The sequence below is a fragment of the Erinaceus europaeus genome, chromosome 16 (genome assembly GCF_950295315.1).
Source record: "Erinaceus europaeus chromosome 16, mEriEur2.1, whole genome shotgun sequence".
Taxonomy (NCBI): domain Eukaryota; kingdom Metazoa; phylum Chordata; class Mammalia; order Eulipotyphla; family Erinaceidae; genus Erinaceus; species Erinaceus europaeus.
The window spans coordinates 4065157-4079129 of NC_080177.1; the positions used below are offsets into that span (position 1 = coordinate 4065157).

At 54.8% G+C, this 13973-nt stretch overlaps 1 protein-coding gene across 3 annotated transcripts in view; it reads right to left on the reverse strand.

Moving 5' to 3' along the window:
* Nucleotides 1-13973, reverse strand: part of ZNF609 (zinc finger protein 609) — a 174952-nt gene that overhangs the window by 3450 nt on the left and 157529 nt on the right. For all 3 annotated transcript variants that reach the window (XM_060174321.1, XM_060174322.1, XM_060174320.1), the window contains 5 exons: nucleotides 7406-7493; nucleotides 3880-6226; nucleotides 1986-2364; nucleotides 792-967; nucleotides 469-685 (listed from right to left, as the gene is read on the reverse strand). In XM_060174321.1, coding sequence (XP_060030304.1) covers nucleotides 469-685; nucleotides 792-967; nucleotides 1986-2364; nucleotides 3880-6226; nucleotides 7406-7493 — 3207 coding nt within the window. The remainder of the gene's footprint in view (nucleotides 1-468; nucleotides 686-791; nucleotides 968-1985; nucleotides 2365-3879; nucleotides 6227-7405; nucleotides 7494-13973) is intronic.

Consider the following 13973-nt stretch of genomic DNA (forward strand, 5'->3'; position numbering starts at 1 on the left):
CCTTACCAAGCCCAAGGCCTTGGGTTTCAATCCTGGTTGTCTATGGAGGACCAGGGAGGAGCTCCAGGATGGGATAGGTCTCTCTCTCTCTCTCAATTATATTATCTTTGTTTATTGGCTAGAGATAGCTAGAAATAGAGAGGGGTAAAGGAAGAGTCTGGGGCCATACAATCCTGAACACGCCCGATCTCGTAAGCTAAGCAGGGTTGGGCCTGGTTAGTACTTGGATGGAGAGAGGGAGAGAGAGAGAGAGACCTGCAGCCCTGCTTTACCATTTGCAAAGCTTTCCCCCTGCAGATGGGGACTGGGGGCTTGAACTCAGGTCCTTGTGCATCGTAACATGTGCGCTCAACCAGGTGCACCTCTCCCCCCAACAATCAGGCTTGGGCACGAGCTTCGCCACACATGCAGCCTGGGCTCTGTCCCGGGTACCAGGTGGCAGGTGCTCCGGCACCAGAGGCAGCTCACCTGCTGCATAGGGCAAGTTGTACTGTGCTGGGAGCAGCGAGTAGCCCAGGTGGTGGTGGTGGTGGTGCGTGGACATCAGGCGCTGGGACGGGGAGGTGCGGGGCCGGTCCCCGCTGCGGTCAGCCCCACCCGCGGCTGCCACGCTGCTGCAGCCGCCCCCGCTCCCAGTTCCCCCACAACCGGCCCGGTCTCTCTCCTGAGGCGTCTTGTCGCTTATCTGCAAAGGGGGAAAGGGAGACATGAGTTGAGCTGTGTGTGGGGGTTCAGCCGTGGCCGCTCCTCTTCCCCCGGGGACTAAGGGTCCCCGGCCGCGGCGCCCTCACCGTGGGGGACTTGCTCTTGTAGTGGCTGGCGTGCTGCTGCAGAATGTCCAGGGCCTTGGACTCGGAGCCTGACTTGCAGCTGACACTGGGGCTGACCCGTGCCTTGTCGGGGTCCTCGCTCCCCGAGACCTTGCTGCCGTAGGGGGAGAAGGAGTAGCTGGAAGGCAGGTAGGAGCCTGCGGGAGGAGAGGGAGGGCAGGTGATGAGGCCCTGGCAGCAGGGCCCGGGACTCGGCTGCCCGAGGCCTCAGGTTCAGTCCCCAGCGTCTAAGCTGAAGGGGGCTCCTGTCTTTCTCCCGCTCGTGGCGAATGAAAGCATCTTGATATCGTGTCCTTTGTGACAAGGTAGATGGAACTGGAGGTGGTGATGCTTAGCAAAGTGAGTAAAGAGGTGAAAGACAATGACCGGATGGTGTCACTCATGTGGACTCTATAGAGATCTGACACACATCAACTTGAAAACAACAAAAACCCACAGAGTGAAAAAAAAGAAAAAGAAAAAGCAGCAGCAAGTAACTTGGTTTCTAAGACTTGTGAGAACTCTGGTGGTTGTCTCTGGGCGGTGGGAGGTTGGGGACACAGCGGTGGGTGTGGAGCTAGACTCTGGCATCTTACAATTTTTATATCCTACTACGGATCACAAATAAAAAAATGCAAAATAAATACCTTCAGGGGCTGGGTGGCAGTGCACTCGGTGCACACATCACCATGCACAAGGACCTGGGTTCGAGCCCCCACTTCCTACTCCATCTCATCAGGCCTCCTGGAAGGGACAAGCTCCTTTCTCCAGGGGAGGAAGCTGGCCTTCTCTCTCCTCCAGCACCCCCAGTCCCAGTTGCTGGGGACATGTTGCAAAGTGCAGAGAATCCACTTGGAAACTGCCAGCCAGAGCCTCCACATGTCAGGCCCTGGGTTTGAGTCCTGGCACCACAAGGGAGCTCTATGGATGGATGGTGGAGCAGGGCTCTTTCTCTCTCTTTCTCTCTCTCTCTGGGAGGTTGCACCCAGGGAACCTGGGGGGGGAGGAGGGGCACACCACAAGCTAGCGATGGAGAAGCCCCATCGCAGGCAACAGGTGGGGGTGGGTTCCTCAGGGAGCTTGGGGCTGGAGTGGTTGCATCCCAGAGGGTGGCATCACCAGTGGGACTCCGGAGCTGGCACCCCACCCTGACCCCGCAAGCCCCCGACTCCGTACCTGGGTAGTTCTGCATCATGACGGCGGGCACGCCGCGGTAGCTGGGGTGGCTGGGGTCGTAGGCCTGGCTGTAGGAGTAGCCGTGCACGTAGGGCAGATAGGCCTGGTGCTGGCCGAGGGGCGACGACACGGGCACGTGGGTGCCAGGCCGAGGCTCCTTGGCGCCCAGCCGGGCCTCCTCACCAGCTGCCCCGGGCAGCTTGCCGTCGCCACTGTCCTTGCCGCCATCCTCCTTGGGGCCCACAGGGTCCTTGCCGGCCCGTGCCCGCTCCTCCTTCAGCTTCCGCTCCCGCTGCTCCTCCTTCCAGCGCTCGTCCTCCGCCTTCACGTCCGCATACTTGGCGGGGTACACGTAGGTCCACATCCGGGGCTCTGCTTCCTGTAGCCACCACAGGGGTGGTGGGAGCCCAGAGCAGATGGTCACTGACCCCCGACTCCATCTGCTCTGTCCCCCCACCCCCAAAGGAAAGGTCACCCCCAAAGGGGCCAGGCAGAAGGGAAGCCGGGGTGGGGGGCCTATTCCAGGAGCAGCATGGTGGCTGGGGTTCATGGCTCAGGACTGAGGGCTGCCCAGCTCTCAGGAGGGGGTGTGACAGGACTCTCAGGCCTCCCCACCCATCAAGGGGCCTTGTCAGTTTGTCCCCCTTCCCTATGGGGTATGATTCACGAGCAGGTATCTCTCTATTCTCAATTTCTCTGCCTTATCTAATAAATACTAAACGGGAAGGAAGGAAAGGGGAAAATGGCCATCAGGAGTGGTGGCTCTGCAGTGCTAGCACTGAGCCCCAGCGATAACCTTGGTGGCAATAAAAAAAAAAAAAAAAAAGAAAAAAAGGTTTTCCTGTTTTGTGTGTCTTGCATCATTGGTGAACATGCCGTGTGCATCTTGACCTGGGAAATGGCTCAGCTGGTGGAGCACAGAGCTTGCCTCCCTGAGACTGCAGTTTGATCCCCTGCACCAAGTTCTAGAGCGTTGCTCTGGCTCCCCTCTCTCTCTCACTCTCTCCTTCTCTCTCCTTCCTTCCCTACCTCCCTCCCTCTCTCAGCCTTCTAGCTCTTAGGAAATAAATAAGATCCATCGGGGCCTGGCTAAGCACACACATTACTGTGTGTAAGGACCCAGGTTTGAGCCCCAGTCCCCACGTGCAGGGGGGAAGCTTCACTAGCAGTGAAGTAGGAATGCAGGTGTCTGTCTCATTCCCTCCCTATCTTTCCTTCTCCTCTCAATTTCTGTATCTATCCAATAATAATAATAAAAAAAAAATAGGGGAGTCAGGCGGTAGCGCAGCGGGTTAAGCACACGTGGTGCAAAGCACAAGGACCAGTGTAAGGATCCCGGTTCGAGCCCCCGGCTCCCCACCTGCAGGAGAGTCGCTTCACAGTTGGTGAAGCAGGTCTGCAGGTGTCTGTCTTTCTCTCCCCCCTCTGTCTTCCCCTCCTCTCTCCATTTCTCTCTGTCCTATCCAACAACAACATCAATGACAACAATAATGACAACAATAAAAAAGGGCAACAAGAGATAAATAAATATTAAAAAAATAGAAAAAAGTCCATCTTCTTAAAGAAACCTCTTTTTTTTGGGGTGGGTGGGTGGGGTGGCAGTGCACATTACCATGCACGAGGTCACGGGTTCAAGACCTGGGTCTCCGCCTACGGGGGGCGAGGGGGAGAGCTTCACGAGTGGTGAAGCAGTGTTCCCCACTCCCCTCGATTTCTGCCTTTATCTCATAGTAAGTAAATAAATAATATATCTTAAAAGTACACAGAATAAAAAAGGAAGGAAAGAAGGAAAGAAAGGCAGAAAGAGAAAGGAGGAAAGGGATGATCAGGAGCTGACAGGTGGGCGTCCAAGGAGAAGGGAGAGAGGCTGGGGTGGGGCACGACGGGGTTTTACCTGCCGGTACCACAGGATGGGGTCCACCTCAGCCTGCCGGCTGCACTCGGCACCCGTCTTGGGTTCGGGGACCTCTTTGCCCAGGTGCCCGGCATCGCCCAGCTTGTTGCCCTTGGGTCCGTCGGGCGCCTGGCCAGGCAGTTTGGCGGCTGCCTCGTCTAGCTTGGGGATGATGACGGACTTGGTGGGCTCGGCGGCGGTGGCGCCAGGCTCCCTGGGCTTGCCGGGGGCGGCCTTGGCCACCAGGTCCGTGAGGCTGGGTGCCTTGGTGAGGGTGGGGGGCCCGGCGGGCCGGGGCTTCCACTCATCCTTCCGGTCGGGTCCCGGCCGCTTCTGGGGGTCGTCGTAGGGCGGGCGGGGCAGCAGGTGTGCGTGGTAGGCCTGCTCGCTGTAGCTGTAGGGCGGCACGTAGGCATACTGGTTGTAGTACAGCGACTGCATGTACACGCCCGGGCGCTGCTGGATCACGGACGGCTGCGGGCTGGGGCCGCCCAGCTCCGTCCTCTTGTCCTCACAGCCCTCACCCTTGGTCTTGGCCTCGCAGCCGCCGCCGGGGCCCTCAGGCTCCTCGTCCTTCTTGGCCTTGAGGGCCGGGCCCTCGGCGGTGGCGGCGGCGGCGGCAGGGTTGAGAGCGCCCGGGCTGACCTGGGCATAGCTGCCGGGTGGGTAGTAGCTCTCGAAGCCCGGGTAGTAGGGCGCCTCCTTGCCAGGAGGCTGAGGCGGGAACAACGCCTTCTTGGCACCCTCCTTGGCTGCCCCGTCGGGCTCTCGGGCCTTGGCGCCGCCATCCACCCGGGCCTCCCCGTCCTCCCCGGCGTCCGAGATGTCCGAGTAGGCCGGGCTGCTGGTCTTGGCGGTGCCACTGGCCTCTGCCCCGTTCTGGGTGACCACGTGCAGGGGTGCCAGTGGAGGGGCGGTGGGCTGAGCGCCGTCCAGGCGGATGGCGGCGCCCCCGATGGACGGGCTGGGCGCATTGTCGCTGAAACTGTACACCTTGTCCGCCTCGGCCTTGATGCTGGCCAGCCGGCTCTGGTGCGGGTCAGCCGCCCCGTTGAGCAGCCCGTCGCCCTTAGGCCCATCCCCACCGCCACCGGGGGCCTCACGGAAGGGGCTCCTGCCCTCCTCTGGCCGCCCACCGGCCTTCCCGGGGGTCAGCGGGCCCCCCTCAGGCTCCCTGGGGGGCTCCTTCTTCTTTTTGTCCTTCTTCTTCTTGTCCTTGGCGGGCGTCAGGGCAGGGTTCACGGAGAAGGGCTCCCCCAGGACGGTGGGCTTGGGCTGGATGGGCTTGAGCTGAGGGCTGCTGGGCACGGCCTGCACCATGGCGGTGGCACCCAGGCTCCCCGGGGGGGCGGCCCCCGCAAAGGCGGCAGCCTGGAGGGTGTAGACGGGCTGCTGCGGGGGCAGCGCGGGTGCGATGGGCCGGGCTGGCTTCAGGCCCTTGGCAGCGGCTGCCTTGTCGGGCTTGGGGCCGCCGGCCTTCCTGCACCTGTCCCTGTCCCCGGAGGCGGCGGCGGCCACGTCGAAGGCGTCCTGGCTGGTCTCGTCGGCTGCCAGGGGTCCATCATCCGAGCCGTCGTTGGACAGGGCTCCGGGGTCGGGCTCCCCGTCGGCTGCGGTGCCAGGCTTCTTCTTGCAGAGGCCCTTGGCGCCGAACTTGCCCGACGGGGAGGGGCTGTGGGGCTCGGCCAGCCGCGCCTTGGGGGTGGCGGAGCGGGCGGGGGACAGCGGGCCCTTGGGGGGCTCGGCCGCCATGGGGAGGCCCGGCTCCTCACCGACCTCGCTGTCCCCGTCGGCCTCGGCTTTGCCGTCCTCGTCCGTGTGTGCGTGGGCCTGGTGGTACTTGAGCCCATTGATGTGTTTGTACTTCTTGTTGCAGTTGGGGTGCGGGCAGTCGATGAGGACGGGCGAGGCGCAGCTCCTGTCGGGCTGGGGGGGCTCGGCCTTGGCGCCCCCGGCGCCCCCGAGCCCTCCTGCCGAGCCCAGGGAGCTGGTGCGCACACGCTTGCCGCCCTTGGAGTCCTCGGAGCTGGACGTGAGCTCCAGGTCCGACAGCGGCTTGCTCTTGCGCTTGCCGGCCGCCGACGGGCTGGCCTTGGCATCCTCGCCCCCCGCTGCCCCCGGTCGCTGCTCGGCCGACGTCTGGCTGCCCCGCCGGCCCTTGCTGCTGCCACCCGCCCGCGTCTTGCTGCCCCCACCACCGCCCCCCGAACCGCTGCCGCCTCCGCCTTTGCCCTCCGGGGCCACCACCGTGGCCTCGCTGACCGGGGTGTTGCTGCCCGGCCTGACCCGCTTGCCCCGTCCACGGCCATTGCGCATCTCCAGGTCACTGGTTGGGGAGTCGCAGAACCTGGGGGGACAGACAGACACACAGACTATGAAGAAGCGAGGGCACCCTGTGGCCTCCGGAAGAACTTTCCAGAAGGTCACCAGCTGAGGGGGTCCACCCTGGGGTACTGCATTCTGCAACTCCCCCCCCCTAGCCCCAGCCCCACCCCATACCCTCACCCGAGAGCCTCAGGGCCAGATGGCAAGGGGACGAGGTCCTCGCTGACCCAGGCGGGCTCCCCTCCCACACTTCAATTTCTTTCTAATATTTATGTATTTATTTATTCATTCCCTTTTGTTGCCCTTGTTGTTTTATTGTTGTAGTTATTATTGTTGTCATCATTGTTGGGTAGAACAGAGAGAAATGGAGAGAGGAGGGGAAGTCAGAGAGGGGGAGAGAAAGACAGACACCTGCAGGCCTGCTTCACCGCCAGTGAAGCGACTCCCCTGCAGGTGGGGAGCCCGGGGCTCCAACCAGGATCCTTACGCTGGTCCTTGTGCTTTGCGCCACGTGCACTTAACCCGCTGCGCTGCCACCCTACTCCCCCAACTTCAATTTCTATCTGTCCTATTAAACAACGTTTAAATTTATTTTATTTATTTATTTTGGATAGAGACAAGATGATGAGAGGGGAGGGGGAGACAGAGATGGAGAGAAAGGTAGAGAGGGGAGGGACAGAGACAGACCTGCAGCCCTGATTCACCACTTGTGGAGCTTCCACCCTGCAGGTGGGGAGCAGGGGCTCGAACCCAGATCCTTGTGCACTGCAATGTGTGCACTCAACTGGGTGTGCCACTGCTTGGCCCCTTCAAAAAAAAAATTAAAACATTTATTTCTTCACTGCCACCTGGGTTCCTGCTGGGGCTCAGTCCTGACCCTATGAATCCACTGCTTCCAGAAGCCATTCCTTCTTCCCAACCACCCCCCCATTTTATTTGATAGGGTAGAAAGAAATTAAGGGGGGAAGGACAGATAGATGGAGAGACCAGCAGCCCTGCTTCACCACTTATGAAGCTTCCCTCCTGCAGGTGGGGACAGGGGCTCGAACCTGGGTCCTTGTGCCTCAAGCTTAAATGTCAGCCACACTGTTCAGCTTGGCCTCCAGGTACACCAGCTGCTCCATAGGGCCAGGCCTTTCCTGGGTGTCGCTTAATATCCTTCCACCCCCAGCAGATGCAGGTTAGGGGTCCCTTTGCTTACCTGGGGGGCGCCCAGGCGTGTCTCGTGCAGTCCAGCAGCGTGCCCACGTAGGTCTTGTTCCTCCATGTGACGTTCACCACCAGCATCCCTGTGGGACAGGAGGGTTGAGCCTGAGAGCTCCCCACCAGCCACCCGGGGCCCTTGCAACCCCGTGTGGCGGGACCCTCGTGTGGCGGGACCCCCGTGTGGCGGGACCCCCATGTGGCGGGCCAGGAGATTAGACCTGGGCTGGGTGAGTGGTGAGTGGCAGAATTGACAATCAAAAAAAAAAAAACAAAACAAAACATGGGCAGGCAAGAGAGCATCATGGTTTTGCAAACAGACTCTCCTGCCTGAGGCTCTGTGGTCCCAGGTTCAATCCCCAGCAACGTCACCAACCAGAGCTGAGCAGTGCCCTGATAAAAAATAAATGAATACATAAATTAAATATAAAGTAAAAAAAAATTCACTGTCTCATAACTTATCAGGCGCCCGCAAAATTAACAGTCATGGCCCCTAGGGACATACTTAAAATAGACTTCTTAGCTTCCATCCACCCTAAGACCCCTATTCCCATCTGCTCTATTCCTACCTTTGGGTTCCTGTTTCAGATATTTTGTCCCTCTTTTTTTAAAATTAACTAATTAATTAATTCCCTTTTGTTGCCTTTGTTGCTTTATTGTTGTAATTATTCTTATTGTCATCATTATTGGATAGGACAGAGAGAAATGGAGACAAGAGGGGAAGACACAGAGGGGGAGAGAAAGACAGACACCTGCAGACCTACTTCACGGCTTGTGAAGCGACGCCCCTGCAGGTGAGAAGCTGGGGGCTCAAATGGGGATCCTTACGCCGGTCCTCCCGCTTTGCGCCACGTGTGCTTAATCCACCGCCCAACTCCCCATTTTGTCCCTCTTTATATCTTATCGCCTTTCAGCCAGCAAGTTGCAGATGCTGCTATGACTTCATCCTGACATCCCAGGCCAGATGACCTCCCCAGTGTGTCCTGGAATCTCACCTCCCTAGAACCCTGCCCCACCAGGGAAAGACAGAAACAGCCTTGGGGTATGGATCCCCCTGCCAATATCCATGTCCAGCGGAGAAGCAATTACAGAAGCCAGACCCCCCACTTTCTGCACGCCATAGAGTTTTGGTCCATACTCCCAGAGGGGGAAAAATGTTAGGGGAAGATGACCAGAGGGCTCTCAACTCCAAGTCCATGGGAGGTGGAGGGGCAGGGAAGGCAGAACACTCAGAAGTAGGTGAAAAGGAAGAGAAAGGGGAGAAAAGGAAGGAAGAAAAAGGACCTTAAAAAGGAAGGGAAGGGGAGTCGGCAGCGGGTTAGGCGCACGTGGCGCAAAGCGCAGGGACCGGCGGAAGGGTCCCGGTTCAAGCCCCCGGCTCCCCACCTGCAGGGGAGTCACTTCACAGGCGGTGAAGCAGGTCTGCAGGTGTCTGTCTTTCTCTCCCCCTCTCTGTCTTCCCCTCCTCTCTCCATTTCTCTCTGTCCTATCCAACAACAACGGCATCAACTACAATAACTACAACAACAATAAAAACAAGGGCAACAAAAAGGGAAAAACAAATATAAATACAAAAAAAAATTTTTTTTAAAGGAAGAGAAGGGGGCCAGGAGGTGGTGCACCTGGTTGAGAGCACCTGTTACAATGCACAAGGACCCAGGTTCGAGCCCCCGGTCCCCACCTGCAGGGGGAAAGCTTTGTGAGTGGTGATGTAGGGCTGCAGGGGTCTCTCTCCCTCTCTACCACCCCCTTCCCTCTCAATTTATGACTGTCTCTATCCAATAAATAAATAAAAACTTTTTTTAAAAAGGAAGAGAAGGCAGGGCCATAGGTAAAAAGAGGCAAATATATCAATATAGTGATAGAAATAGTAGTCAACACATATCTACGATCTTGGCAGAACTACTGCAGTTTCCAGTGGAGGGAACGGGGCCCCAGAATTCTGGTGGTGGGAAAGGTGTGGAATTGTACCTGATACCTTATAGTTCTGTAAATCAGTATTAAATCACTAACATATACATATACATATACATATTAAATTCACTATTTCAAACGTACTTGCAAAAGCACAAAGATCACCAAGTGAGGCCTGTCTGCATCCTTACCACTCAGCCCGACGGGCCTGTCAGATTTTGCAGCAAACTTGCACCTGATTTCTTTCCTGGCTGGAAAGCACCGTCGGCCCTCTGCCCATGGGCCACAGGGACGGGCTGTCCTGTGGTGACACCGCAGGCCTGATGCCGGCCTGTGGCCACACTGAAGCCCTGCTACCTGTGCTCCAGCTCACCCCTGGGGGACGTGGCCGGGGCTTCTCTTCTTGACAGAGACTTCCACTCTCAGAAGCCATGAGAATAAGTGTTACTGACGTGCTTGTCTGATTGACATTTTTAAAAGATGTATCTGTTTACTCAGAGAAAGAGCCAGAGCACCACTCCGGCACATGTGGCTCAGGGACTGAATTCAGGACTCCCTTGTTGTTTTGGTTTTTGTTTTTAAATTATTTTCTACTTGATAGGACAGAGAGAAATTGAGGAGAGAGGAGGGGAGGGAGGAAGAAAGAAACAGAGACACCTGCACCTCTGCTTTCACTGCTTGTGAAACTTACCCAACTGTAGGTGGGGACTGGGGGCTTGAACCCTTGTCCTTGCACATGGTAATGAGTCACTCAACCTGGTGCTCCACTGCCCAGTCTCAGAACTCAGGACCACCTGCCTGCATGGCCTGGGCCCCACTGCTGTGTCACCTGCCAGGCCATTACAGAGATTTTATTTTACTTATATGACTGTGACTGTAAGAGAAATCCCTGGGGGCCAGGTGGTGCACTGGGTGAGTGCACATGTTACCGTGTGCAAGGATGTGTGGTTAAGCCCCCGGGCCCTGGTAGGCATTTCTTCCTTTTTTTTTTTTTATAAATTTTAAAAATATTTATTCCCTTTTGTTGCCCTTTTGTAGTTATTAATGATATCATTGTTGTTGGATAGGACAGAGAGAAGTGGAGAGAGGAGGGGAAGACAGAGACAGGGAGAGAAAGACAGATACCTGCAGACCTGCTTCACTGCTTGGGAAGCGACTCTCCTGCAGGTGGGGAGCCGGGGGCTCGAACCAGGATCCTTATGCTGGTCCTTGTGCTTTGTGCCACCTGTGCTTAACCCACTGCGCTACCATCCAACTCCCTCCTTTTCTGTTTTATTGGATGGGACAGGGAGAAACTGAGAGGGGGAGAGGAAGATAGAGAGAGAGAGAGATACAGAAGACACCTGTAGGCTTGCTTCAACCACTCATGACACTCCCCCTGCCGGTGTGGAGAGAGCGTTTGAACCTGGATCCTTGTGCAGAGTAACGTGTTCATTCAGAAGGGGCACCCCTGCCTGGCTCTGTCTCTTTCTTCTGTCTCCCCTCTTCCTTCTCATTTCACTCTGACCTACCAAAATAACAATGATGATAGTTATGATGATGAAAAGAAAATAAAAAGATAAAAAGAGAAGTCTCTGCAAGTGAAACGGCCAGCTGTACACGTGGGGTTGACTTGACAGTTTTGTGAACTGGCTCTGAGAGATGACGTGCCCGTATACAGCCTGTCGGCAGGACCTGAAGGCGCCCACTATCCCTTCCCTGTGGTGACAAAGCATTGTGTTTTATCTTTGCCAGTCTGACAGGAGGAAATGGTGTTTGATGTACTTTTGATTTGAGGGCTTTTGGGGTAGCCTTTCTTGTGGTGGTAGCCAGGCCTCGTAGCTGTGTAATTCCACTGGGCTTGGGCTTTGCATTCTTTTTATTTCAAGAAAGGGACAGAGAGGGAGGGACAGCACAGCTCCTGAGCTCCTCATGCCTGCCACGCACCCCCTTGTGAAGTCAGGCAGGACTGACCCAGGCGGGGTGCCCCACTGGGTGAGCTAGCTTCCGGCCCACTTTAATGCTCCTTATTATAAGTTTGTACATATTTTATTACAAGACATTAGGATACAAATTTCTTTCATGCTCTCTTTCTCTCTCTTTCTTTTGCCTCCAGGGTCCTGGCGGCCATTTTACTTTTAATTTCTTCCCCCCTTTTTACTGGATAGGTCAGAGAGAAATTGAGAGGGGAGCAGAGATAGAGAGGGAGAAAAAAGGACACCTGCACACCTGCTTTGCTGCTTGGGAAGCAACCCCCACCCCTACTCCTGCAGGTGGGGAGCGGGGGCTCAAGTCCAGATCCTAGCCCAGGTCCTTGTGCTTAGTACTACCTATGCTTAACCGGGTACACCACCTCCCAGCCCCCAGAAAATTTATTTTCTCTGCAGCGACTTGTCTTCTCACACCCTTTCCTCTTTTTCCCTGAAGAATAATTAGTTGCTTATTTATGATTCTTTTTTTTTTTTCCACCAGAGCCCTACTCAGCTCTGGTTAATGGTGGTGCTGAGGGTTGAACCTGGGGCCTTAGGTTGGAGAGTCTTTTGCAGAACCATTATCCTCTCTCCCCAGCCCTTATTTGTGACTTTTGTTTTAAATAAAGATTTTATTTATTAATGAGAAAGATAGGAGGAGAGAGAGAAAGAACCAGACATCACTCTGGTACATGTGCTATTGGGTATTGACCTCGGGACCTCATGCTTGAGAGTCCAGTGCTTTATCCACTGCACCACCTCCCGACCACATTTGTGACTCAGTATACTACAGTAATTTTTTCTTCTGCTTTAAGATTTTATTTTCTAAAGGAGAGAGAAGAAGTGGACAGGGGAGAGAATGAGAGCATCACTCTGGCACATGCAATGCTGAGGATCAAATTTGGGAGCTCATGCCACAGACTTCAAGGCTTTTGTTCCACTGGGCCACCTCTAGGGTCTCAGGTCGTCAAGCCTCAGGCATGAGAGTCTTTTAGCAGAACCACCACAGGTATCTCCCAAGCCCTTATTTACTTTTATGCCCTTTCATTTTTTTTTTTTTTTTTTTTTGCCTCTCGGGTTATTGCTGGACTCAGTGCCTGCACTACAAATCCACTGCTCCTGGAGGCTACTTTTTTCCTTTTGTTGTCCTTGTTGTTTTATCGTTATTGTTATTATTATTGTTCTTAATGATGCCATTGTTGTTGGAGAGGACAGAGAGAAGTCAAGAGAGGAGGGGAAAACAGAGAGGAGGAAAGATACTGTGAAGTGACTCCTCTGCAGGTGGGGAGCCAGGGGCTCGAACCGAGATCCTTACGCCCGTCCTTGCGCTTTGTGCCACCTGCACTTAACCTGCTGCACTACTGCTCGACCCCCTTCAATCTTTTTTATTACCACTAGGGTTATGGCTAGGACTTGGTACCTGCATGAGGAATCCACTGTGCCTGGAGGCCATTTTTCCCTTTCTTTCTCTCTCTCTTTGATAGAACAGACAGAAATTAAAAGGGGTGGGAGTCGGGCGGTAGCACAGCAGGGTAAGCACAGGTGGCAGCAAAGCACAGGGACCAGCATAAGGAGCCCAGTTCGAGCCCCCGGCTCCCCACCTGCAGGGGAGTTGCTCTACAGGAGGTGAAGCAGGTCTGCAGGTGTCTGTTTTTCTCTCCCCTCCTCTGTCTTCCCCTCCTCTCTCCATTTCTCTCTGTCCAATAATGACGACATCAATAAAAACAACAATAATAACTACAACAATAAAACAAGGGCAACAAAAGGGAATAAATACATAAATATTTAAGAAAAAAGAAATTAAGAGGGCTGTAAAAAATAAAAACCATCTAGGAGAGCTTAAAAAGAGAGAGAGAGAAAGAGAGGAAAGAAATGAGAAGGGTTCCAACTATACACCATCTCCACAGACAGTAACTTGGGTCCACCTGCATACTAGCTGTCAGGATCAGGCAAAATCTGGTAAAGTCATGGGCCCCTTGGAATATACCTAAAATAGACCTACCAGCTTTTCCCAAAATGGAGACCATAAAAATTCATCTGTAATATTCTTGCCTTTAGGTTCATGATTTGTCAACAATTTGTTTTGCTTTGTATCTTAACTCTTTTTTAGCCACCAGGTTCCAGATGCTACCATGATGCCAAACAGACTTCCCTGGGAAGACTACCCCACCATGTGTCCTGGAGCCCCACCTCCCCAGGTTCCCGCTCCACTAGGGAAAGAGAGAGACAGGCTGGGAGTATGGATCGAGCTGCCAACGCTTATGTTCAGCTCAGCGGGGAAGCAGTTACACCTTCTGCATCCCATAATGATCCTGGGTCCATACTCCCAGAGGGATAAAGAATAGGAGAGCTATCAGGGGGAGGGGATGAGATACAGAGTTCTGGTGGTAGGAACTGTGTGGAGTTGTACCTCTCTTATCCTATAGTCTTGTCAGTATTTCCATTTTATAAATAAATAAAAAAGTAAAAGCAAGTGGTCAGGGAGGTGCGGCAATGGATAAAGCTTTGGACTGTCAAGCATGAGGTCCTGAGTTCAATCCCTGGCAGCACATGTATCAGAGTGATGTCTGGTTCTTTCTCTCTCCTCGTATCCCTCTCATCAATAAAATAAGTAAGTAAATAAATTAATTAATAAAGATAAAAAATTAAGAAGGGAGGGCAAAATACAAAGGGAGGGAGAGAGAGAGGGAAGGAGGGAGAGAG